The 23,522-nt window shown below is 36.6% G+C and overlaps 4 protein-coding genes across 4 annotated transcripts; 2 read left to right on the top strand and 2 right to left on the bottom strand.

Annotated features, from left to right (window-relative positions):
• Window positions 1-9: 9 nt before the first annotated feature.
• On the top strand, window positions 10-2,738 carry LOC113667705 (dynein axonemal light chain 4). Its single transcript, XM_027183558.2, has 3 exons — window positions 10-196; window positions 330-413; window positions 1,398-2,738. The coding sequence occupies exons 1-3, from the start codon at window positions 113-115 to the stop codon at window positions 1,560-1,562; spliced, it is 333 nt and encodes a 110-aa protein (XP_027039359.1). The 5' UTR covers window positions 10-112; the 3' UTR covers window positions 1,563-2,738.
• LOC113667761 (uncharacterized) lies at window positions 2,280-9,201 on the bottom strand. The gene is made up of 6 exons (XM_089185053.1): window positions 8,555-9,201; window positions 7,329-7,616; window positions 6,719-7,030; window positions 6,073-6,151; window positions 4,199-4,401; window positions 2,280-3,596 (listed from the first exon to the last, which is right to left on the bottom strand). The coding sequence occupies exons 1-6, from the start codon at window positions 8,997-8,999 to the stop codon at window positions 3,280-3,282; spliced, it is 1,644 nt and encodes a 547-aa protein (XP_089041179.1). The 5' UTR covers window positions 9,000-9,201; the 3' UTR covers window positions 2,280-3,279.
• A 111-nt stretch (window positions 9,202-9,312) lies between these two features.
• On the top strand, window positions 9,313-12,386 carry LOC113667765 (leucine-rich repeat-containing protein 14). Its single transcript, XM_027183620.2, has 3 exons — window positions 9,313-9,741; window positions 10,638-10,948; window positions 11,682-12,386. Exons 1-3 carry the CDS (start codon window positions 9,402-9,404, stop codon window positions 12,297-12,299), a joined length of 1,269 nt encoding a protein of 422 aa, XP_027039421.2. The 5' UTR covers window positions 9,313-9,401; the 3' UTR covers window positions 12,300-12,386.
• A 6,290-nt stretch (window positions 12,387-18,676) lies between these two features.
• Window positions 18,677-20,197, bottom strand: LOC113667726 (beta-4C adrenergic receptor-like). Its single transcript, XM_027183584.2, has one exon. It carries the CDS (start codon window positions 20,047-20,049, stop codon window positions 19,084-19,086), a length of 966 nt encoding a protein of 321 aa, XP_027039385.2. The 5' UTR covers window positions 20,050-20,197; the 3' UTR covers window positions 18,677-19,083.
• Window positions 20,198-23,522: the final 3,325 nt, after the last annotated feature.

Below are 23,522 nucleotides of genomic sequence, written 5' to 3'. Positions count from 1 at the left end.
ATTATTTCCATGGAAACAAAGGGTGAAGAGCTAGCCTACCTCCATCTTTGTTTGTGTTGGTAAAAATCGTACACATTTTAGCATTTTTGTAGAGTATTTAAGAACTTATACCATGGCAGAAAATCAGGAAGGTGGTACAGCACAAGAAAGTGGAGGATATGATTATAAACGGCTGCATAGTTACCCTTTGATTCGGGTGAGTTGAAGGGGAATTGAATCGCACAGTCAGTATGGTGATACAACTGTTGTAGTAGTAATAGTGCACGTTTTTCGTTTGAATCACTCGGTTACATGAGGCTTTGATATTTCCCTTCATACACTTTTTTCAGTATTCGGATATGAATGATGAAATGCGGACTGAAGCGATGGAGCTCTGTGTAACAGCTTGTGAAAAGTTTTCAACGAATAACGAGGTAAATAAATTTTGTTTACTTCAAATGTTAATAAATTTAATCATGATCGTGGCCGCTTGGATACCTAATAAGTTCAGGTGGGAGTATTCAACTTGCTTCTTGGTATCCTTAGCTCATTTTAGATGAACTGCATGACCGGAATTTTTATAATCCAATTTTATTTCCATGCTAAACACTAATTTCCTACTTTAGACCTCCTTGTCTTCCACTGGGGGCTGAGGTGAACTTCTGATTGGGCTGAATAAACACCTTTGTCCTTTACCATTTGGAGCCAAACAGTTGAAATGGAATGAATTATGTAAATTTAATCAATATTTTGCTGGCAAGACTCTATTATTTTCAAAATAAATTTCAAATTCTCACAGCCCTTCTTCCAAGTAGACAATGAACTAGTCACATCCCACTTCCACAGAGTAGCTCAAGAGGTGGCCTACTGGTAACGTTTGCTGTGCTGAACTCTGAGTTGAGGTGTCCAGCATTTGAGACCTAGCTGGTCAACGTGTTGTATTCTTGGGCAGAAAACTTAACCCTTTAACCCTATGAGTGACCAAGATAGAATTTCTCCTTACTATATCTATAAAATATCATGCACACAAGTGATGAGAATAAAGAAAAATTTTAATTATTGGATTACAAATTGATCTGATATCAATTTCTCCAAACTAACATAATAGGAATTGTTCGGCAGACATTAAGGAGAATTATAAATATGATCTTAGGAATTAAAGGGTTAACTCCCACAGTGCCTCTCTTCACTCAGGAGTTTTAATAGGTAGTGGCAAAGTTTCAGGGAAGCCTGATGAAATGCTAGGGATATCTTGCAATGGATTGGCATCTCATCTAGGGCAGAGTAGTAACACTCTTAATCACTTCATGCTAAGGGAACTGATATGAGTTCTGGCTAGAATAGCCACTCAGCTTGAGAACAGACACAGAGTAGCTAAATGCAAAAGGAAAGCTGTGTTCAATCCTATTGTATTTCAGGCTGCAGCAAAAATGATCAAAGAAAGTTTAGACAAGAAGTTTGGTTCTTCCTGGCATGCTGTAGTGGGTGAAGGTTATGGTTTTGAGCTCACACATGAAGTCAAAAATCTTCTCTACATGTATTTTGGAGGAACTGTGGCAGTTTGTGTTTGGAAATGCTCCTGAAGAGACAGCAAGAACAATTGCATCTACTGTAGACAGACTGAATTTAGTTGATGCAAAGTATAGCATCTGGCATTTTGTTAAAAAAAGATGCTCTACCTGAGAGGAGTTGTGGTCATACTATATTCTTTTAATGATATTGTTGTCCAATTTGTACATATGCATTAAAATGTCATTATTCTGACACCAATAATCATCATTTTAACTGACTTCTAAAATAATAAATGGTTGGTCTCTACGTTAATTTTCCTGTATGGTAGAGTGCATTTCAATATAAATTGAATGCAAATGAAAATCAGCATACACCATAATATTTCTCTATGTTCTGATTGGTAGTTGAGAATACTTTTGTTTTGATTTTTCAACACTCAATTGGAAAAAAAATTCCCTGTCCTTTCATCTTTAGTCTCACAACTTAGACGACACCTGAAGAAGATATGAAAAGTGTTATTGAATTTAAAAGTGACTGTGGAGGGGGAGTACATGTGTAGTGTTGCATATTTTGTCCCATTAGGGTTCAAACTGGCATTAACTTTGAAGAAAACTACCTTAAGTGATAACTAAAAATAAATGCCAGATTAGAAAAGCAATACATTTACTGGTATGGGACACTGTGGCTTCAGTCATGCAATGATGAAAAAAGGAAAGTTGATAACCAGAATTCAGAATTAGACATCTGATGATGATTACATTTATGATAAGGACCACTGCACATGTAAATTAACAAAAGATCCAGCTTTTTTATTTGTTCTTCCTCTACACTATAAAATGTGATTTGCAATGTTTTAATAGCACTCTAAACTTTGTTGTTACATCAAATTCAAGATTTTATAACATTACATTACATAATTTTTGTGTATAATGATCTCTTTTCTTTAAAAGTTTTCACTCTACTCAGACTACCTTGCTCTGGCTTCAGTCAAAATAGAATATTAAATATTATTATTTTCATTCAACTCACTATCTCTTTTCTGATTGGCTGAAGTGTACAGTGAATTTTAAAATCAGCAACTGGGATGTCATCTAGCTGCAGATTATCCAACTCAAAGGTCATGGGTAATCATGTCATGTATGGCTGCAGTGCATGATTTCTAAGGCTAATCATGTCAAGTTTACACGCTTTGTGTTGCGTGCTGATTTGTAAATTTTTACATGTGAAGAAATAAATTATCAGTTCCATTTCCTGTTGTGATCATTTTTTTTTTTCATTCATTGTAAGATGAAACAATTATTAGATTCAGTTTTATTGATATCCAGAATAATCAAGGTCTCAGCAAGGGTTATCAGCCTCAGTCTTTGGCTGATAACCCCTATTTTGACTTTGCCTATTCTGGATATCGCAAAAACCTCATCCAATAATTTTTTATTATACTTAATATCCAACATAAATTATATACACATATTAGTGTTAACATTGACCAATGAAATGGGCAACAAATTAACACAAAAATCTTAATATTAATTCAATTTAGACAATTTGGTATAATTCTTTGTACTATAAACCAAAACAAAACAATCACAAAAATAATCTCCATTAAGAAACAATTTTGGAAAGATTGGTTGAGATGAATGAGGTATGTAATATTATGTTCATGCAATTTCCTTTTATTAACTCATTCTGTGAGAAATACATTTTCCATACCCTCACAGTAGAATCTTCTTTTCTCTAAATTATTGGGTTCTTCACTCACAGAGAAAATACTCCAATTCACTGAAAAGATTATAGCGTGTAAAGTTTTCTACCAGCAGCATGGTCACAGAGAGGTACACATTCTGCACCACATGAAGTTCTGTTCCCACACCAGGGAAAACAAGAAGGTCTTTCAAACAATTGTAGAGAGGACAAACTTATGTCATCACTGTCTCTAAAATCAAAGTTTGCCTTTTCTATCTTTTCTCTTTTCCTATAATACAATTTTCGTATAACAATTACAATAACACCTATCAAAAGGCATATGACAAAGATAGCAATGACAGCTTCTTTTGCTGCCTTGTCTTTGCTCCTCTTTTGGGCTGGTTTTATAGAATGAAGACTTTCTAGAAAAACAAAGAAAAGGCATCCATTTTGTCAGTCAAATATCCAAGCAGTGAGCAATATTAACATATGAAATTTCATGGTTCTCTGTTTCTGGAGAAGTATGCTCCTGGGTTTAGATGTTCAATGCCTTGATTAAAAATCACAAATTATGTTAGGTTTCAGTTTCAATTACTGCAAATATATGGAAAATCATATACATGTGAACTGTGCTTGAAGAAACGAATGAAAGGGATCCTCGCAGTTATGAGTAATACTCAACTAGTACTGAAAATAATTCTGCGGGTATCGCAGGATCGAGGATTGAGGATCGCATTCATGATTTCAGTTTCAATGACAAATTTTGCCATGTGAACTAAATCTTTCATTGGAGGACACCAAATTGTCTGAGAAACTGCCTGTTCAGAAGACAATTCAACATCAACAGATTGAACTATTTGGAAAGAAAAAGAAACTGATATCTTTGATTTCTTAATGATAAAGTGACCTTTATGAATCAGAGAACTGTTTAAATAAATACTACATGTGTCAGCTTCCCCTATGACATGGTTTCTAATATTAAGGCATGCACTGCTTTACAAATAAATAGGAAAAAATATCTTACCAGGGATTTGTAGTATAAGAGATGTGTTAGTATTACTGACACCATTCATCACTCCAACAATGACACAGAAGTTTCCAGAATTGCGGAATGTATGATTCACAATCAAATAGCAGGAATTATTGTGTTCCAGAGAGGGACTGCAGTCGCTTCCCTGGATTTTGCTGCAATGTCTTGAAACACACCAACGAAAAGACACTGGCAGGCTATTTGGGAAAGAAAAGAGGCAATTAAAAGATCAGTTTGCTGCCAACTCTACCTAAAATATCAATATCATTAACCATATCAGTAGGAGATACAGTCTGTTGCAAGAAACATTTATACATGCTGACAAAAGGATGCGCTTTTGTGCAGTTTTCCAAACAACAAACTTTCACATGAAAGTCTGAGCAAGAACTAGAATGCTCAAAGGGTTAATTGACCCTTTAACTCCCAGAAGTGATTCGCATGTAACTTCTCCCTACAATATTCATCCACCCTCCTGCAAACCAGTAATGAGAGTTCTCAAATGTATTGGGTAAAAGTCGTTATCTTGATCAAATACCTAATTCTTGCAACTAATATAAAAGGAAAGATGTAGCCACTAGAGGGAAGCATTAACAATCAGATCCTGGGAGTTAAAGGGTTAAACCTCTGACCCCTAAAGGTGAGTAGTGTCTAAATTCTCCTGACAGTATTAACTTGAACCAAATGTAAAAGTGACACACATAAAGGAAATGATCACCTATTTGGGAATTTCTTGATTGTTAAACAAATTCTCCTTGTCAGCACCTTAAGAAATGTATAGGGGATAGTATGGAGAATATGGATAGTGATATTGGGGTGTAAAGGGTTAAGGGGTTCAAACTGATAACCCTTTGCATGCTGGTCAGGAACATTTTTAGGAATGACATAAGTTTACATTTGCAGAGCACTGGGTAGTAAGGACTTTAGGTCAGGGCCCAGTTATATAAAGGGTGGATAATGCTGTCCAACAGATAAGTCACCATTCAGTGGATAAGTGATGGCAAAACTTACTGTGTTCTTGAACAGATAGAGATTTAGTCAGTGGATAGCTTTGTACAACCTTCAAACAACCACGGCCAGTACTTTATAATTATATAGAGAATAATACATGGGTGCATGTAGATATGGAATTTTTCTTTGAGTGTTTAACTTGATAGCTCACAAGTGAGCGCAGCAAATAAGTGAGATGTCGAGTTGAACACAAGAAGAGAAATTCCATATCTACAAGCAACCATGTATTATTTTTTTTATCATATAAACACAATAAACTCTTAGGATGGAAAAATGCGTTGAATCACAATTACAAAAACAACAATGGTCATAATTTTCAACATAAAAAATCTCATTTATTGACTTTGTCCTCACCAACAGAAGAAGTCTTTGAGGTAAACAGCCAAAATCGGCCAGTGGCAAATCTTCAAGTTGTTGATTTTCATTCTCAGCCACGAGAAATGCCAACACCAAAGCCATTGAATACATAACTTTCAGTTTTTCTTTTTGTATATTGGTTTTTCCCCTTCTAGAAAAGTTTGAACCTCATTGTCTGTCAGTGATACGGATTTTTCAGTGTTTTAGCCACCACAATCAGAGAACATTCCGACAAACTACCTTTTATTGAGAATCATGAAGGCTTTGCTGATCATTCATCAAACTGACTGAGTGGCGCCAAAGGTGAGTGACGTGTCAGCAGCTAATTAGCTATATCAACACACGTGAAAAATATGATATTTTTTCACACATGTTGTTACCACTTTTCTCAGGGCCGGAAATCCTTGCATAACACCACAGTTTATGTGATAAATATATATATACATATATATAGATGGCAAATTTTAAAAGATATATTGAATTCTTAAAGAAAAAGTAATTACCTTCCATTGCAAGAGATGTGAAAAGCCACTGGTTTACCTTTAGTAACATTTTTATGTCGCACTTTAAGAGATACAGGTGCTGTGAAGAGAATGAAATGGTAATGATGTTGATAATTTATTAAAACTAGGATGCCAACAGAGAAATTATGCTGGCATTTGTCTGCATTATGGTAAAAACTATTGAGATGTTTCACAGAGAATAAGAGTAATAATTCATTCCTGATACAATGTCTACCAACTAGCAGAACATGACAGTGTTACATCCCAAGACCCTTTTAACAACGGGGACTGTAATCAATTCAAACTTTTTGGCAGAAAACTTTTACTGAGGACAAAGAAAAAAATTGACAAAATTAGACAGCATGCCCTAGTCATTCCAAGGTTGGATAGTGCTTTTCAGTGGATAGAGCAGTAAACTTTGCTCTCACTTATCCACTGGAAAGCAATTTATCTGCAGTTGGATAGTGTTATCTGCCTTTTATACATCTGGACCCAGGATGATAAAAAATATTCACATGTACACAAAAGTTTTCAGTGCACCAAAAGATGGGACAAGTTGGTTAGAAAATTGCACTTTGTCAAAACTGTGTCATGGTTTTGCTTTACAGGAGTCTTCTTTGTCAGAGAAATAAATGCAGGTCCTCACCTTTCACAAAAACATTCTTGGAGATAAGGTAGGTCTCGGTTGCAATATAGTACCTGGTTTCGACCCTGACAGTCACCCAGACAAGATATTTTTTCTCTTCCTTGTATGTGTGAAATATTACACAGCTATTGCTCCCTTTCTTTATAGAACCATCTCCAAACTTCCAATCAATGGATACATTTGTGACTGCTTTGAATGGATCCTTGAATTTCACCTCAAACCTAGCAGGAATGTTTATTGCAATTTTTTCCTCGTCTGACGGCAACTTTGGACCAGGTAAACAATCGATCACCAGGTATGCTTTAACATTTGCTTGAAAAGATAAGGTAGATTATGCCAAAATAATCATGAATGACATTATAAAATTACAATGTTTATTCACGACCCTTAAAGTACAGCAGGACTGTTAAAGGTACTTTGCTAAAGAATTGGTGATGTAATCAGGATTTTCAATCTCTCTTCATAAAATGTCCAGTTACATTCCCTGACAAACTCATTCTTTGGACAAAGAAGGAATAAGGAACAAAGGACATTTGATTATGTTTACATGGATTTGCACAGAACAGGTTATTTTAAATTAATTGTGAAGGTTTTAAAGGCCACCATCTACCTTTAAATTGAAGATCTTTAAAAGCAACTCCTTTGCAGCGTTTTCCCCCGTAAAATCCATAGATAACAACTTTCACTGTACAACTTCTCACAGTGGTAAAATTGTGACTCAATTGACTTTGACATGAATTTAACAGTCGAGTTCCATCACCAAAGTACCAGTCATATGATAAATTGACATATCTATTGGGACTATTGATTATGACAGCAAGGTTAACTGTTCCTGCGATGAATTGATCTATGTCTTGGGAAGAATTCTGATAAGCCTCCAAAGATGCAGATATCTTTTCTGCAAAAAGATATAGCAATAAAAGAGATTAGCCAATAAGGCACACATTCATTTAGTAACATTCAAAACTATTAGAGAGTGAACATTTGTAGCAAAACAAAAGGTTCACCACATGAAAGGGCACTTACTTTGTACTTATTTCATCCAGCTTTTTTTCCAATTTGCTGAATTAAGAAACACCAGCCACTTTGTAAACATGGCATGATAGCAAATGCAAATAGTTGAAAGTGTCACTTGAGCAAAGGCAAAGAAAAAAATTGGGAGTGATCATCTTCCAAACACTCATGCCTAAAACTTTTTGCTCTTCCAGTTCTATAGCACTGCGTTTACTTACTGAAGAAATGGAATAGACTTTATAGCTCTGAAGACCTTTTAACTTGAAAAATCACCCAAAATACCATGTATTGAAATAAATGTTAAATATCGCCAAAAATAATCAAAGAAAGGACTAAGTTATTATAGGTCATAAATTCACAGATTACAGCGAATCCATTCTGAAAAAAAGCACTTTGACCTAGAAGGTTTGATTGGCCATAATTTTCTACTTAAATGGCAATTAATAAAACGTAACCATAATCAGAGAATTCCAACTCTGTGATCGCGAGGAGGATCGGCGATCAGAACATAATTATTATCCTTGCATATTTCATACTCTGTCAGACAAGCAGATGGTGACGGTGTGATCTAAGTATCAATTTTCAAGTATCAATTTTCAGTCCAACCGGACAAACATTTGTTAGATATTTTGCTTTGAAATTTTGACGGCTAATAAAACAATGTTCGTCAATCGATATTTTTCAATGTTTATCAACACTTTTCTGCCTGGAATTATATTAATGTTGTAAAGAGAAATCCTTGTTTAAATTTTTTTCTTGTGCCATACAGCAAAGCGACACTTTCCAGAAAGTGAAAGTGCTTCAGTCTGACAAAACATATACCTTCAGTTCCATGAACTGTAATCTGTGTATGGTTCCTGGCATAATACTCAGTGTGCCCACTTTGTGACTGCTTTCGTTTGCTGGAATTACGACTGTTATACTCAGTTCCAACAATAATCCTCACAAAAACAAAAACCGTTTTCTGTCCTTCGCTAAACCATCGCCATCGAAAGCTATTCCATCTGTGCGTTGTTTGGTTCGGTCTGATCCATTCCAGATCGGTAACTTTCCACGAGAATTCGTATATTATATTTTCAGTTTGTCCCAAGTCTCTACTATTTGCTTTGGGTTTCAGCACAACTTCGGCTTCGAAAGCTGTTTCCTCTCCAATTTCGCTTCCGTGGCTATGTGATATCAGCACTTTGTACTCCCCAAAATAACTACAACAAGGTAGAGCAAGAAAATTTGCGATGACGAGAATATGCAAGGATGCATACCGATGCATAATTTAGTCTGTTTTGAGGTTTATCGTTGCTCTACTTTCTTTACGAAAGCGGAATACCATGAATAGAGACTCCTGTTATTTCCCTTTGACATAACGCGCATCTCATGTTTCGTAAAATATAACGTGATTGAAAAACATGCCAGGTCGAAAGTTCCACTAATAAAACATGATACTTAGCAGCCACGCGAGATCATTTGGACCTGGGCTGGGAGGGCACTGGGCGACTTTGAAAATGGTCGATACTGTATTAACGTAATTAATTTATTGTACATAATAGGAAATTGAATTTTGAAAATTTACTGTAATTTCTTTTTATTGCTGGAAGAAGAATGACCAAAGTATCTTTTTTTCTTCACGTTGCCAGGTCAAATTTTGTGAGGTAGCGTGACCCATGGACTTGTGATGATTGGTTCTCAGTCTCTTCTCGAATATTTCACAACCAAAATGTCTGCTTGTTCGCTAGTAGAATTATCGGCCTCTACCATTGTGCAGGATGGATATATTGTGGAAAGATATGACTTGAGCACATTGCCAAGAGCTGTTCTACAAGAGCTTCTTTTAACTTCCATTTCTCAATCCAGGATTCTCTGTTTAAGAACTTTGATCGTGAACTGGCCTTTAAGACAACTCATATTGCAAAATGTTCAAGGTTTTGATGGACCGAAAGCAGTTCTCCTGGCGTACTGTTTGCAGAAATTTAAATGCGATTTACAACTTGTCGACATTAGGGGATGTAACATTGGTGAGTTATAGATATTCGATATTTGTTTCACGTCATAAAATTATGCAAATTTTCATAGCCTTTATACTGTTATGCACCTATAAATATTAAGCCTGAAATGTTACCTTAAAACTGTGGGGTCCTCCCCCCCTTAAGTTTGACGGGTTCATTACATTTTCCCCCTTGGGAAGGATACCCAATGTAAAATAACTTGGTGAGACGTGCTGCCTTACTCTTCAAATCCTTATTCTGATCAGCTCTTTATACAAACACATTCAGAAAGTTTTAGAACTCATATGAGCATCGTTGGGAATCTCTAGCAATGTTTGGAGGTCGTCTGAACACCTTATTGATGTTTGGAAATTGTCAGTTTCTCTAAATGGGGTAAGATCAGTTTTCTGTAATTGGGGTTGGACATCTCACAAACTGAGTAATATATGAAAGTGAAATGTGATCATCGCAGTAAATTTTCCAATTTAAGCAATTGGAAAGAAGAAGCCTGAAAAAAATCAGGGCTTCAACGGGATTTGAACCCGTGACCTCCGCGATACCGGTGCGATGCTCTACCAACTGAGCTATGAAGCCACAATGTGTGGCTTCATAGCTCAGTTGGTAGAGCATCGCACCGGTATCGCGGAGGTCACGGGTTCGAATCCCGTTGAAGCCCTGATTTTTTTCAGGCTTCTTCTTTCCAATTGCTTAAATTGGAAAATTTACTGCGATGATCACATTTCACTTTCATCTACAACCGCAGTACAAATATGAATTATTTCATATAAAACTTCACATCATTTCACTGCACGGGAAGATATGAGTAATATATGTCACCCAAAGCCCAACTTTGTTGCCCCAGAGGTATCTGGTCTCCTCTCATCAATACAACCCTGGCTTAAACTTCATCTTTTTTGGATTTTTAGGTCTTCATGGAACCACAGCATTTTGCAAGCTAGCAGGAGATATTCAAGTTTCAGACAATGATGTATTGGGAATGAAAATTTTGGACACACGTCCAACAGCAGAATATATAAAAGAAAACTTTCCAACTAAAACTTTATGCCAGAGAATTCCTCCAACAGTGGTTATGCTAGATTGTGTTGTTGACAAAGACAACTGTGGCCTTGTAATCCAGGCTTGCATCAGGCACTCAGTTATTGATTTAAAGATATCACATTTGAAAGTAGATTCCATTAGAGGGAATAAGCTTCGCACCTTGTTGTCTTCTTTGGAGGTGGGAAGAAAGATAAGTTATTTACATTTCAGCTATAGTCAATGACAATCTATCAAATATAATCATGATCAGTTATAATTGTTGGTAAATTTTTGCTGTGTGGTGCTCTGCTTCATACAGGGAAAATGTGAGATAAAAATGGAAAATCACCCTTTTTTTCAACCCTTTACACCCTAGCATCAGTACGCATGTTCTCTATACTGTTCTTTATACATGGTGTTGAGTGCTGACAAGGAGAATTTGTTGAACAATCAGGAGCTTCTTTAGATGGTGATCATCTCCTCCATTCTTGTGACCTTAATGTGTGATTCAGATTGTAAGGAGAAATTACATACCAGTCACTCTTAGGGGTCATAGGGTCAATCATTGACCTGCTCTATTTCACATTATATAACAAGCTCAGTTATGCACGCATTCTGATTGGTTCTCACTTATGATCTATTGGAGGACAGATGTATAGATGATGTCATCATGAAACTACTTACCACATTTTGACATCATCTGTGATCTATTACTGAACAGACGCACAGCAACTTGGAATCTATTTGTTAAATATAGCACAGAGTGCAGAAAGATGTGGAAAGCAGGAGAGAGGTCTGGAGGATTCCTCCCCTTCTGTACCACTACCACATGTGTGTTTTGTTAGTAAGTAAGGAGGGGGCCTTTGTTAGAGAAATAATGTTTTTATAAAATACTTTCATGTTGATATTCATCATTTTCTATTTTACTTTAGTCTTTAATCATCAAAGGCTTAAACCTGGAAATGAATGGACTACAGGAAGACGGAATCAAAGTTATATCCCCTATTATCTCAACCTTTACGAACTTAACAGATCTTAATCTTTCCTACACTGGTATAACGAGTCAGAACACTTCTGCTATTCAGGAAATAGCCAATATTTGCCATAGAGTAACAACGCTAAGAAAGCTTGATCTGTCTGGTAACTATATCCGGTCTGGAGTGTACACTATTCTCAGTCATCTACAGTCACCCTTGACTCGTCTGGATCTTAGAGGATGTGGGGTACGAGAATCTGACCTCCGTGAAATGTGCAAACTGGACACTTTAGAGCATTTGCAGTCTTTGAAATTAGATGGCGGTGCATTTGTGAACTGTATCAAACTGTTGTGCCGTTTTGTTCTTAAGTCAGCAGCAACGTTGGAGTATTTGTCACTTGAGGATCACATGTTTAATTCATCTTCTGTTTCTCCCCTTTGTCAGATGATTACAACACTGCCTTTGCTAAAGAGATTGTCACTAAGCTACAATCATTTTTCACCTGATGATATTAGAACATTCAAAGACAACTTTCCAGCTCTAGAATTGGTTTATAAGGAGTGGCTCTATTAACTACGGAAATTTGAATGAAGTTTTGGTGTATGTTAGATTCAAGGTAAGCAGACATGCATAGTAAAGAGTGAAAAACACGTTGCTATCTGCCGGGACGTCGGTTATTTGATAAATGTCTCTAAAACTCAGCCTCTACTTTACTGGAAACAAAAGACGGGATGTAAATAGGTTTTTTGATGGTTTTTGGTGGGGCTGTCCTGGTGTACCGGTACACGGGGGAGTTCCTATTGTTTTCATATCCATACATGGAGTTGTGACGTAGTTCGTTAATATTTCGTTCCTTTGTGTACCAGTACACGAGGACACAACCTTTTTGGTCATAAATGAAATTAAAAAAATATTTCTCTCCCTTCAAGATACAAGACAAAAACGTTCCAGATACGTTCTTCTTCCTAATCAGTTCATATAGCCTGCGACCGGACCCTTATTATTAATAAATTATCCCTGCAGGACACGCATTTCTTAGCTCGTGGGAAGATTTGAAACAAGTCGGAGAGAGGTTGTCAGGGGTCCAGCCATTAATGACGAGGCGCCAGACCACTTGCAGATCTCTCCCGGCCAGCCTTGTTCGGGCGAAGAAAAGCCTGAACCGAAGCGCTAATAATTAAATTAGGGCCTGCTCGCGGACTACAGATCAGATTTTCTGCGTTTGGTAAGCAAACAATATACTTTCACCCAAAAAGTTGCGCAAGAATTTATTTTAGTGTACTGATACATTGATGAAAATTTATCTCCTTCAAGACAATGCTTAAAACTTGCTCAGGTGATAAGTGAAATTGAAAATAAGTTGTGTCACCTCACTACTACGATTTGATAAAACAGTTTTTCTCACATAGCCCCATAGGGTCTGAACATAAACATTCATCATGGGAAGTTACGGTAAAACCTAAGAAGATACAAGAATTAGCGAGAGGTGCGATTTTTGTTCAACGCGCACGCCGCAATATATTCAAAACGGTGTGTCTAATGTCTCTCATCTTCCAGCAGTAAATTACAGGATTCAGAGATGAATTTAGAAATACCAAAGTCATCAAATAATGATAGAATTTGATCAAGGTGTGATTCGAACCATACAATATCACTGCAGACTGACAGATACCGATAGGCAGATAACAAAGCAGAAACACAAGACACACGTAGAATACGCTGACTGCAGTTTTAAGGATATTCGAAATATGAAACATCTCCTCAGTCTGTTCTGATTGTTGCATGCCGTGAATCTGATTCTTGTGGCGTCTCACCGTTAAATAAAGTCGCCAGTAGATAGTTGAAGTTAAAATGATACCGCCAGCATTTAGAAGGATGGAGATAAAAAAATTCACATAGTTTGAAAGCCACAGCGTGGCGAAAGAATGAACCAGAGAGAAAAACCAAATTGATATGACCACCAGAATGATGCGCCTGTGAGTTACAAGTTCTTGGTATCTGAGATGAAAATGAACCGCTAAGAACCTGTCCACGCTTACAGCCAGAACATTTAACAACGAAAGTGCACAGAAAACATTTGCACTTAAGATATAAATTTTATGTTCAACACAGGTTAGATTTATTTGTCGTAACAATCTGACCAGAAGCGACGTGTAAAATGGCTGAACCAGTAAACCAACACCAGCGTCAGAAACGGCAAGACTCGTAAGCAATATTTTCAAAGTCTTTGGTAAAAACGAAATTTTTCGTATTACGTAGATAGTTACTACGTTCAACACGATGGCAGTAAAGGAAAGAAAATGGTTGAAGACACAGTTGGCGAGGTAAGACGTGTAAAGTTCTTCAGCATCAGATATGGAGGGGAAAAACTGCCCATAAAATTCGCAAAATCTTTCCTTCATACTATTGATTGACCGTCAACGTTTCTTTAGCCATTGCATTGAGCGGTACGAAAAAATGTTTCAAGGTTTCTCAATTCGGCCCAGGTGATCCCTCTCTCGTCTGCTCCAAAGAATTGTATGACAAATCTTCTCCAAAACGTTATTCTAAGTTCCAGACGGAAAGGGTGAATTATTGTACTGTTCAAAGTTTTCCGTTTATGAAGGAAAATCACTGCGCCTCTCAGTAACATGCGACATGCTGTGGGGCTTAACACCGAAATTGCGATTTTCTTTCATGCTGCGATCAATCATCTTCCAAACGGACATTTAAAAGCAGAATTAACAACATGTACCGATATTCTCCAATCACGACTCAGAAACATGATTACCTTAAGATTATAAAACATGATTGACGGTTACGTACAACGCATTTTCAATTATCTCTCTCGAACTTTATTGTTTGCATGTTAATTGAAAAGAACAACGAATCTAGTAATTGGTAGGTGTGGGTTGAAGTTTCTCATAACCAATCGGAACATAAAGAAGTTAGGAGACTTCATAGTTCGAAAAGTAAAAGGACGTCTTACACTTGGCTATTTCTTAAGCCGAGATTTTTAGCTACATGTCTGTGGTCGCCAGGTAATTTAACGTTTCAGGTTAGAATCAGTAGAAGTTAATTCGAAGATTTAAGAACAAGATTTCGAACAAAGTTTGGCTTTTTCAAAATAGCGGCAAGTTCCAAAAGGATTTAGCGGACGACCAGTCAATCTTAGAGGAGACTTTAATTTTGCCAGTGTTTTTTTTTTTTTTTTTTAAGTAAAAAGAAACATTTCCTTTCTACCAATGTCACTGCGTCGTCGTTGAAGTTTGTTATAGATAAGTTGACAGACACAGAGGTGAATGTTGTGGAGAAAGACCAGGTAGTTAGGGCAGTTCTTAGTGATGTTGAGGTGAGTACGTTTACTGGTTTGTTGACGACGGTTTTCCATTTGCCTTTTTTGGTACAGGTAAAGCTTTTGCCCGGTCATTTAAATCTTTATTTGTTCCATGAGATTTTAGAGAAATCCTAAAGCGCGTTTCGATAATTAGAGAATGCGACCTCACTTGCCTTTTGGTACACTCAGAGCTTTTGTCTGGTAATTTAACTACATACCAAAAAGTTGTTCACTTGAAGATTAGCTCTGAGTATACATACATCCAGTCATCCAATTTTTTTTCCAAACACCTTGGTGCGGACCTGCGTTTATGGTTGTTGATATGGTAGCTACATGTCTGTGGTCGCCAGGTAATTTAACGTTTCAGGTTAGAATCAGTTGAAGTTAATTAAAAAACACAAAGCAGCTAAAAAGATACATTTTTACAATTCGTTAGATATGTTAATCGGTAACAAATCTGCGCTTTGCTTAATCAGCTGCTGCTTTTAACATTGCTATTGATTTCCTTTAAGAACAGAAACGCCATCTTCGAATGTTAAATCTTCAAGAAAAATACATGCCAGGCCTTCTGTAAGGAAAACGGAGTGAAATAGTAAACGGAGCCATAGTAGCTGCAAAGTAAAAACGAGGAAGACCGGGTCGTGTAGTTCATTACGCGACCCTACTCAAACTTCCCTCGGGGTTTTTTTTTTTTTTTTTTTTTTTTTTTTTCACTCCTGTGCTACTATTGCACCATGGTAGAGAGATGTTGGGCAATAAAACGAGCGGATCTGCGCTAAAAGGCAGTCCACCGGAACCGATTTCGAACAAAGTTTGGCTTTTTCAAAATAGCGGCAAGTTCCAAAAGGATTTAGCGGACGACCAGTCAATCTTAGAGGATACTTTAATTTTGCCAGTGTTTTTTGTTTTTTTTTTTTTTTAAGTAAAAAGAAACATTTCCTTTCTACCAATGTCACTGCGTCGTCGTTGAAGTTTGTTATAGATAAGTTGACAGACACAGAGGTGAATGTTGTGGAGAAAGACCAGGCAGTTAGGGCAGTTCTTGGTAATGTTGAGGTGAGTACGTTTGCTGGTTTGTTGACGACGGTTTTCCATTTGCCTTTTTTGGTACAGGTAAAGCTTTTGCCCGGTCATTTAAATCTTTATTTGTTCCATGAGATTTTTTAAAAAAATCCTAAAGCGAGTTTCGATAATTAGAGGATGCGACCTCACTTGCCTTTTGGTACACTCAGAGCTTTTGCCTGGTAATTTAACTACACACCGAAAAATTGTTCACTTGAAGATTAGCTCTGAGTGTACATACATCCAGTCATCCAATTTTTTTTCCAAACACCTTGGTGCAGACGTGCGTTTATGGTTGTTGATGTGAATGTTCGTCGATGCGCCAGCGCGTCATTACTTAAGTGCGCACCTTTGCAACGACAAATGCGTACGTACACAAGCTAACGCACGTTTTACTTGTATGTGCATACTCGTATATGGTTACGCGTATATGTGTACGCACATTTCGTATGCTTGCGCGTATTAAATAGTTTCTGCAAAAGCGGTCCGCTGTATTTCCCAGAAATTTTCTCTCAAGTTTTAGTCACATATCTATCTAATGCACGCCTTATATTCCAGGAGAGCAGATTCGGTCATATCACATCTCTGCTCAAATCATTACACTGGCTGCCTGTAAAATATTGCATAGTTTTTAAAATTATCTTAATTACTTTTAAAGCAATACACGGTCTTGCCCCGGCCTACATAAGTGAGCTGATTTCTGTTAGAGACACCGGAAGATATGATTTCCGTTCCAATGACGGCTTACTCCTTGCTCCTTGCAGGGGTAAAACACTCACCACGCTCGGCGATCGATCTTTCCATGCCGCCGCCCCTAAATTGTGGAACGATCTTCCGGGCTCTATCAGAAACACCATATCTTTAAATAAGTTTAAGAAGGCCATTCAGACTTTTTTATTTGCCAAAGCTTTTTAATTCTTTGTATCTAATTTCATATTTTTACATTTTCTTAGTGATCATTATTTATTTATTTTTATATTTTATATTTTATATTTTTATATTTTTATACTTTTATATTTTTATATTTTTATATTTTTATATTTTTATATTTTTATCTTTTATATTTTTATATTTTTATATTTTTTATTTTTTAATTTTTAGTTTTTAATTTTTAGTTTTTAATTTTTAGTTTCTAGTATCTATGTATGTAGGGGTTGAATTTTTAGCATTTAATTGTAATGCGCAATTGAAAATTCTTATATTGATAATTGCGCAAAATAAGTCTATAAATTATTATTATTATTATTATTATTATTATTATTATTATTATTAAATCAAAAGGATATTGAAACCTCTCTTGTGTTTGGAATATATCGAAAAATATTTATACAAGGCTAAAACGGCTTCGGCCCTTCAAGGCACATTCTTATCAGTCGCGAAAACAGTTTATAACACAAATTTCCGAGCATTTCATTTCACGATGTCTTGGCTTAAAAAACATTTCTATTTTCACATGGTTAGGAAAAAAAGGTGTGATTATTTTTACATCATGTTCTGAGATTATATCAAAAGTTCTGCTTCGTTTAATGTCTATTTTCCGATGGTGTTATTACTTGATAATTCAAGAGTTTCATTCCATTAATCCCGGATTTTGTTAGTCCTTATTTCCTATGCCACGACGATGAAGGAGGCTAAAATGAAACACTTTTTACCCTGGCCTTAGCGAATGCTGTTAAATGGTGTTTGAAACCTTTCATTTTCAGCTCGGGTAAGAGCTATCGGGAAACCGAAAGCGGAAGGGAAAAAAAAGATAAGAGGCATCCTGCTCTGTTTTCCGCAAAAAATTATTTTCATCAGTGATGTACTCCTTCTGTATAGGACGTCATTTAAACCTTTCAAATCATCTTCCGATTGATGCCAATAAATCACGTTTAAAATTATCTTTTCAGCTTCACTAAAACAGAGCAGTAATTGACGCTTAAAACGTTGATAAACCTATGATTTAAGTTTGGGATCAATCAGTGATGAAGATGATCGATCGATGTAAGCCATAGATTACTTGAATTAAAAATGCGTCAAGATTGTGTCGTTCGACAAAGACTTTTAATGTCAAAGCATCAGTTGAGTTGGTTGTGTCAGAAACACTTATTATCATCTTGTAGTACTCAGTAGTTTGGACGCCTAGAGGCGGATTAGATAAACCATGTGTTTGTTTGAAGTTTCCAATTGAAAATGAAAGGGTTAAAAATGTCCTGCTGTGGAAATCTTTAAGGGAGTAACATCATTCATCTCATTATTTAATTCTTTTTCAGTTCAGTCTTGTCACTTCATTTTGGTAGAATTGCAAATAGAAACAAAAACTTTCCCGAAAGCTCTTAGCTGAATTAATATGATTTGACTGTCTTTGACATGTATACGCGCTTAAACCATTGTCATGGCCACACCTGACTATTGCGAAAATAAATAAAACCGATCGGTATGCTTTGACGCCCTTTTACTAAAAAAATTAATTTCCTTATCCCACAAGTTTATTCTTGTAAATAGGTTAAAAAAAAAACCTTATAACGTATTATTGGTGTATTCGTTCAAAGAAGATGATATCGCAAGGGAAAGTGAAAAGTCTGAATTTTTAATTTATCAAATTTTTATTTCACTTACTCTGTCAAAAATTTAAATTAGTTATAACATTTAAAAGCGATCTTAAATCTGCTTTACTCTCCTGTTGCTTTGCTTTATATAAAAGTTGCTGTTTCTCAATTTTGCATTTGATTATATCATACTTTTTTATACATAAAAACCTGATGCAAATGTCGATTTACAACTACATCCAGGTTTGCGTTCCTGAAATACGCTCCAACTTTTCCCAACACAAACCCTGATAAACTGCATGCAAACTGTGTTTGTCTCTGAAAAGCCGGTTTACTCTGCTCTTTGCTATTATTTTAGCTTTTTATAGTAAATCGAGGAAGCTTTTTATTTCGCTGGCTCTCTCAGCGCTGATTTAAGAGAAAATAAGTCTTTAAGCGGACGAAGTAGCCTTCAGTTGGTGACATCACAAGGGCTCATTGCCGACTGTTCGGTACTAAATTTAATTTCCACGCCATTGTTCCTAGACATGCTCCGAAGTATGTTCATAACGGCGCACCGAATGTGTCTTATCTTCCAGCAGTATATCACAGGGTTTAGAGACGAATTCATAAAAACTAGAGTCACTGAGAAGAGATGTAAACTCTTCAATGTCACCGTCGGACCGTAGAATCGTATGGCCGTCACAGAGAACCAATAAGGCGCGTAACAAAATAAAAAAGCCACATACACGTAAAAGCTAACGAGCGCAGATTTTATGACACTCGATAAATTTTTTATTTCCCTAGGCTGTTCACCGCGTGCTTGCAAGAACTGAATCCTATTTTTATGATATCGCACGACCAAATAAAGCTTGATATAAATTACTGTCGTCACAACAAGGCTACTTATTTGAGCAAAGGTCTGAATGATGATCTGAATAAGGCGCAGACCACTCAATATTATCAAAGAAACAAATGCACTGAACACCCATATTGAAATCACCACAGCAAGAACGCGTTTGTGGGTTACAAGTTCCTTGTATCTGAGATGAAGATTAACAGCTAAGAACCTGTCTACACTTACAGCCACAACACCAGCAAACGAAGCGTGAGAAAAGAACAGGCCGACGTTACTGAACATTCGGTAAGTGAGGCAGCTCGGGCTGTTTCGTTGTAGCCAACTGACCAGTAGTGAAGTGTAAAATGGCTGAACAAACAGACCCACACCGACATCAGAAACAACCAGACTCAAAAGCAAAGTCTTTGTCGTCTTTGGCAACGATTGAGTTTTTCGTATCGCATAGAATGTTACAATGTTTAGCATAACGGCGAGATAGGTCAGAAAATTATTGAAGACGCAGTTAGCGATGTAACTCTTGCGAAGTTCTTCATATTCAGAGGTGAAGGGAAAATATTGAACCAATGTTTCGCAAAACATAATAAGTACACAAGCAACAGAGCAGCGGAATGGAAAATCCGGCTGATCAAACTTTGGCAAGGAGCTTTAAAACCGCATCCAAATTTTGTTGTTTCAGCCTGAGGACACGTTATGATTCCAGGGGTTAATTACAGCCTTGAAGAGAACTTCGACCAATAGTTAGCATATCCTTTGACGAGACTTTAATATATTGCAGGTGAAACTTTTGCTGTGAGTTGAACTGAGTCAAACGTACCTCCAATATTTCGAGAAATGAGCGTGCTTCAGACCATTATGAGGTTACTTTTGATGTGAAGAAACTAGATTTTCAATCAGTGCTTTCGGAAGTCGCCTGAATTCGATTTCTAGACGTGGAGTCTCGTTGTGAGTGCGAAGCTTAACAAAAAGCTTTTTAACTCGTACCGATCTCTTTCACTTCTTCCAGTTGTATATCAAGTGATGGCTCAACCTTTACTGATTCTATAAATAGCACGATTAGTGGGTATTATCAGAGCAAGTCATGTTAATAGCAAAATATCCGAATCTAAATGGTTCTTAACACTTATTTGTTTCTTTGAGTAATTAAGCACAAGAAATTAAATGTATGATTCAACCAGTCAAACTTGAAGCTGCTTGCAAAGCCTTCATACAGGCTCTAATTTTTGGGTTTAGTGTGGGCTTTCTTGCGAGTGAGTTACGAGCCGGCAATGAGGTAAGGGTGGGGTCTTAAAAAGAACCCCCCCTGCAAGCCATTTATTCACGAACGCAACATTCTGAAAGCTCAGGAATGACAGGCTAGTTACCGAGTTGTCAACAAAAATTATTGTTAACACCACCCTTTTATGATGCTCAGAATGCCGGAAATTACATTTGCGAGCTTTTAACGGCCCATTTTCCCTGCACAGCAGTCCATTACAACATCGGGGTCCGCTGATGGAAATTGAAAAAAGGTAATTTATGACCTTTTATTTCCTTACCACTGAACCTGTTTACCGATATTAATTTACAAAGTTAAAAAAAATTGCCAAAATTTAAAAAACAAAATCATGAGCTTTAAACATATATATTAGGAAGATTTTACCAAAATCTGATTTTCTGCAACAGAGTTTTGTCCACTTTGTTATAAACGTAGTGTGATAGAGGAATTTGTGTCGGTCAATTCAAGGAGCGTTGTGTTTGGTCAAATTGAAGTTGCATAACCAATAAGAGGGCTTCAAAAGAGTAGTGGTGTTGAAAGCTGACATTTGTTTTTGTTTTTGTTTTTGTTTTTTTGTTGCGCACCTAAAGGATTAGTTTTTGAGCCGTTTAACTGCTAACTGTTAAGATTAATTAAATGACCGTGTGTTCGACGCAAAGGAAAAACGTCTTCTAAGTTTCCTCATACACTTAAATTTTTTATCATTCATAAAGGCTTACGCCGGACAACAGCCGCCTCTCGATGTTACCGAGCCCTGAGGGCGTTCGCATTAAAAGGCATTAATAAAAACCTTTTACGGTAAAGATGTTTAACGGCTGGATTAGTCTTGAATCGTATCACGAAAAATGTTCACGCCATAAATTGTAAAGGTTCTTAGATACCTACTTGAGTTCTTTTATTTCGAAAGAAGACCTGAGATGCCAAAAAAATTTCACTCTGTTCGAAAAAAAAAAGTAATTGATGTACAGTTAGGGAGGGTATCACCGCTCAATCTACTTAAGAAAGCTTTTAAACTGGAAGTATGGTCCAGAAGGGTTTTGAGACGAGGAACTCAACCGCTTGAAAATTGTTCTCAAATGTACTAAAACCAACTCGTTGAAAACATCTTGCCAACGAAGCCGCACCACAAACCACAGCGCGGAGATTATTGAAAAAAAGAGCGGCCGTTTGGTTTTCTCCTAATCAGTTCCAACATATCGCTTAGAGATAGAAACATTCTTAAACTTTTAATTCCAATGAGTGACCAAGGCAGAATTCTCCTTACAATATCAATACGATATCAACCAGATAAGCGATGAGGATAAAGAAAATAATCAATTTGGGGATAATGAGTTGATCCAATTCTAAGTTCTCTGAACTAACATCATAAGAATGTATGGTTGACAGTAAGGTGAATTACAAATTCGATCTGGGAGTGAAAGGGTTAAACAAGACTGATCAAAATGGCAGAGACCGTCGTCAAATTTTTAGCACATTTTTTTAATAAACAATGAAGATGACGCTGAACGATTCCTCAGAACAGTTGGTGTCACATTTTAAAAGGCTACTTTTCCTAATTGCTTGTTTTGCTCAACAAAATCAAGACACCAGGGAACATAAATATGACAAGTTTACCTATAGGAGGTATGACACACTCCTGATGCGCAGAAGGAAAAGATAAAAAGCCACATCTGAGAAGCATTTACGGATCGAGACAGCTAGCCACCAGCTGGAGCCACTTAGTAGCTTATGTAGCTAAAGGTTTAAATGGGCGTCAGGTGAAAATAAGGGTAGCACCGCTAAATACATGCACAACACCATGAACTATCCGATTAATAAGCGTTTTAACTAGTATCAATAGATAAAAGTAATATTCTTTAGTGGTTCCATGATGACAAATCACACTGTCTCCAAAAATTGTATGTAAAACTCTAAAAAAAAAAAACTTAACAACGCCAAAACAATATTTCCAGAATATAAGACTGCCCTGAGGCTATCTGAAAGTCGTAAAGTCTGTGAAGTTTAAAATCTTCTTTAGTATAATTTTTTTGAGCACTGTAGTGCATTTTGTGGGCTTAAATGGGGATTTTAGCGGCCTGCTAAAATGTATTTGACCCGCTCGCGCGCTCGCGTGACCAATCAGGCTGTTTTGTTCTCATTTTTTAGTCATTTTTTATTTTCAAAGTGCTCTCCTAAGTGATGATGATAATAATTTAGTTTATGTTTGCGGGCATAAATACGTTTTAAGCCCTTCTCAGAATTAGTCTACCCGTTGCCTAGCGGCTAAGGCTAAAATAACTCTGAGCCAGGCGAAAGACATATTTACGCCCGTGAACACAAATCCTTTTGTTTTATCATCCCACGTTCGTGACGAATCCTCAGTATCTCCATTTAACAGTTCACTCATAACTCACCTTTCCAATATTATCATTCTTAAGCTTTAAGACTTTTATCAATAATTTTTCAATTTTGTCGTTTTCAGTAAGTGAAATATTCTTAATGCTTTTCCTTGCTTCCGCGCAAGATGTTGATTCAGTGTTTTTCTATTCATATACAGAAGGCTATTTCCTTTGTTAATAAAATCAGCTCAATATAGAGGTCAAAATAACTCAAATAAAGGAAATGAATACATTGCCTTTCTCAGTGTGCTCGAGCTCTAGGCTGCAATTTTAACTTGTCGAAAGAAGCTTGTTCTCTTCGAAGGTCTAATCACTAAAAAATTTATCCGATGAAGCAGCATTTTAAAGCTTAGACAAAATTAATTTTTGGTGAAAATGAACAGTTATCTTTAAATACAGAACTTGATATAAGTTCAACT

This window comes from Pocillopora damicornis, chromosome 10 (genome assembly GCF_964200805.1).
Source record: "Pocillopora damicornis chromosome 10, jaPocDami1.2, whole genome shotgun sequence".
In the NCBI taxonomy this organism is placed as follows: domain Eukaryota; kingdom Metazoa; phylum Cnidaria; class Anthozoa; order Scleractinia; family Pocilloporidae; genus Pocillopora; species Pocillopora damicornis.
The sequence above is the reverse complement of the archived record's forward strand: the minus strand, read 5'-3'. Positions and strand labels throughout refer to the sequence as shown.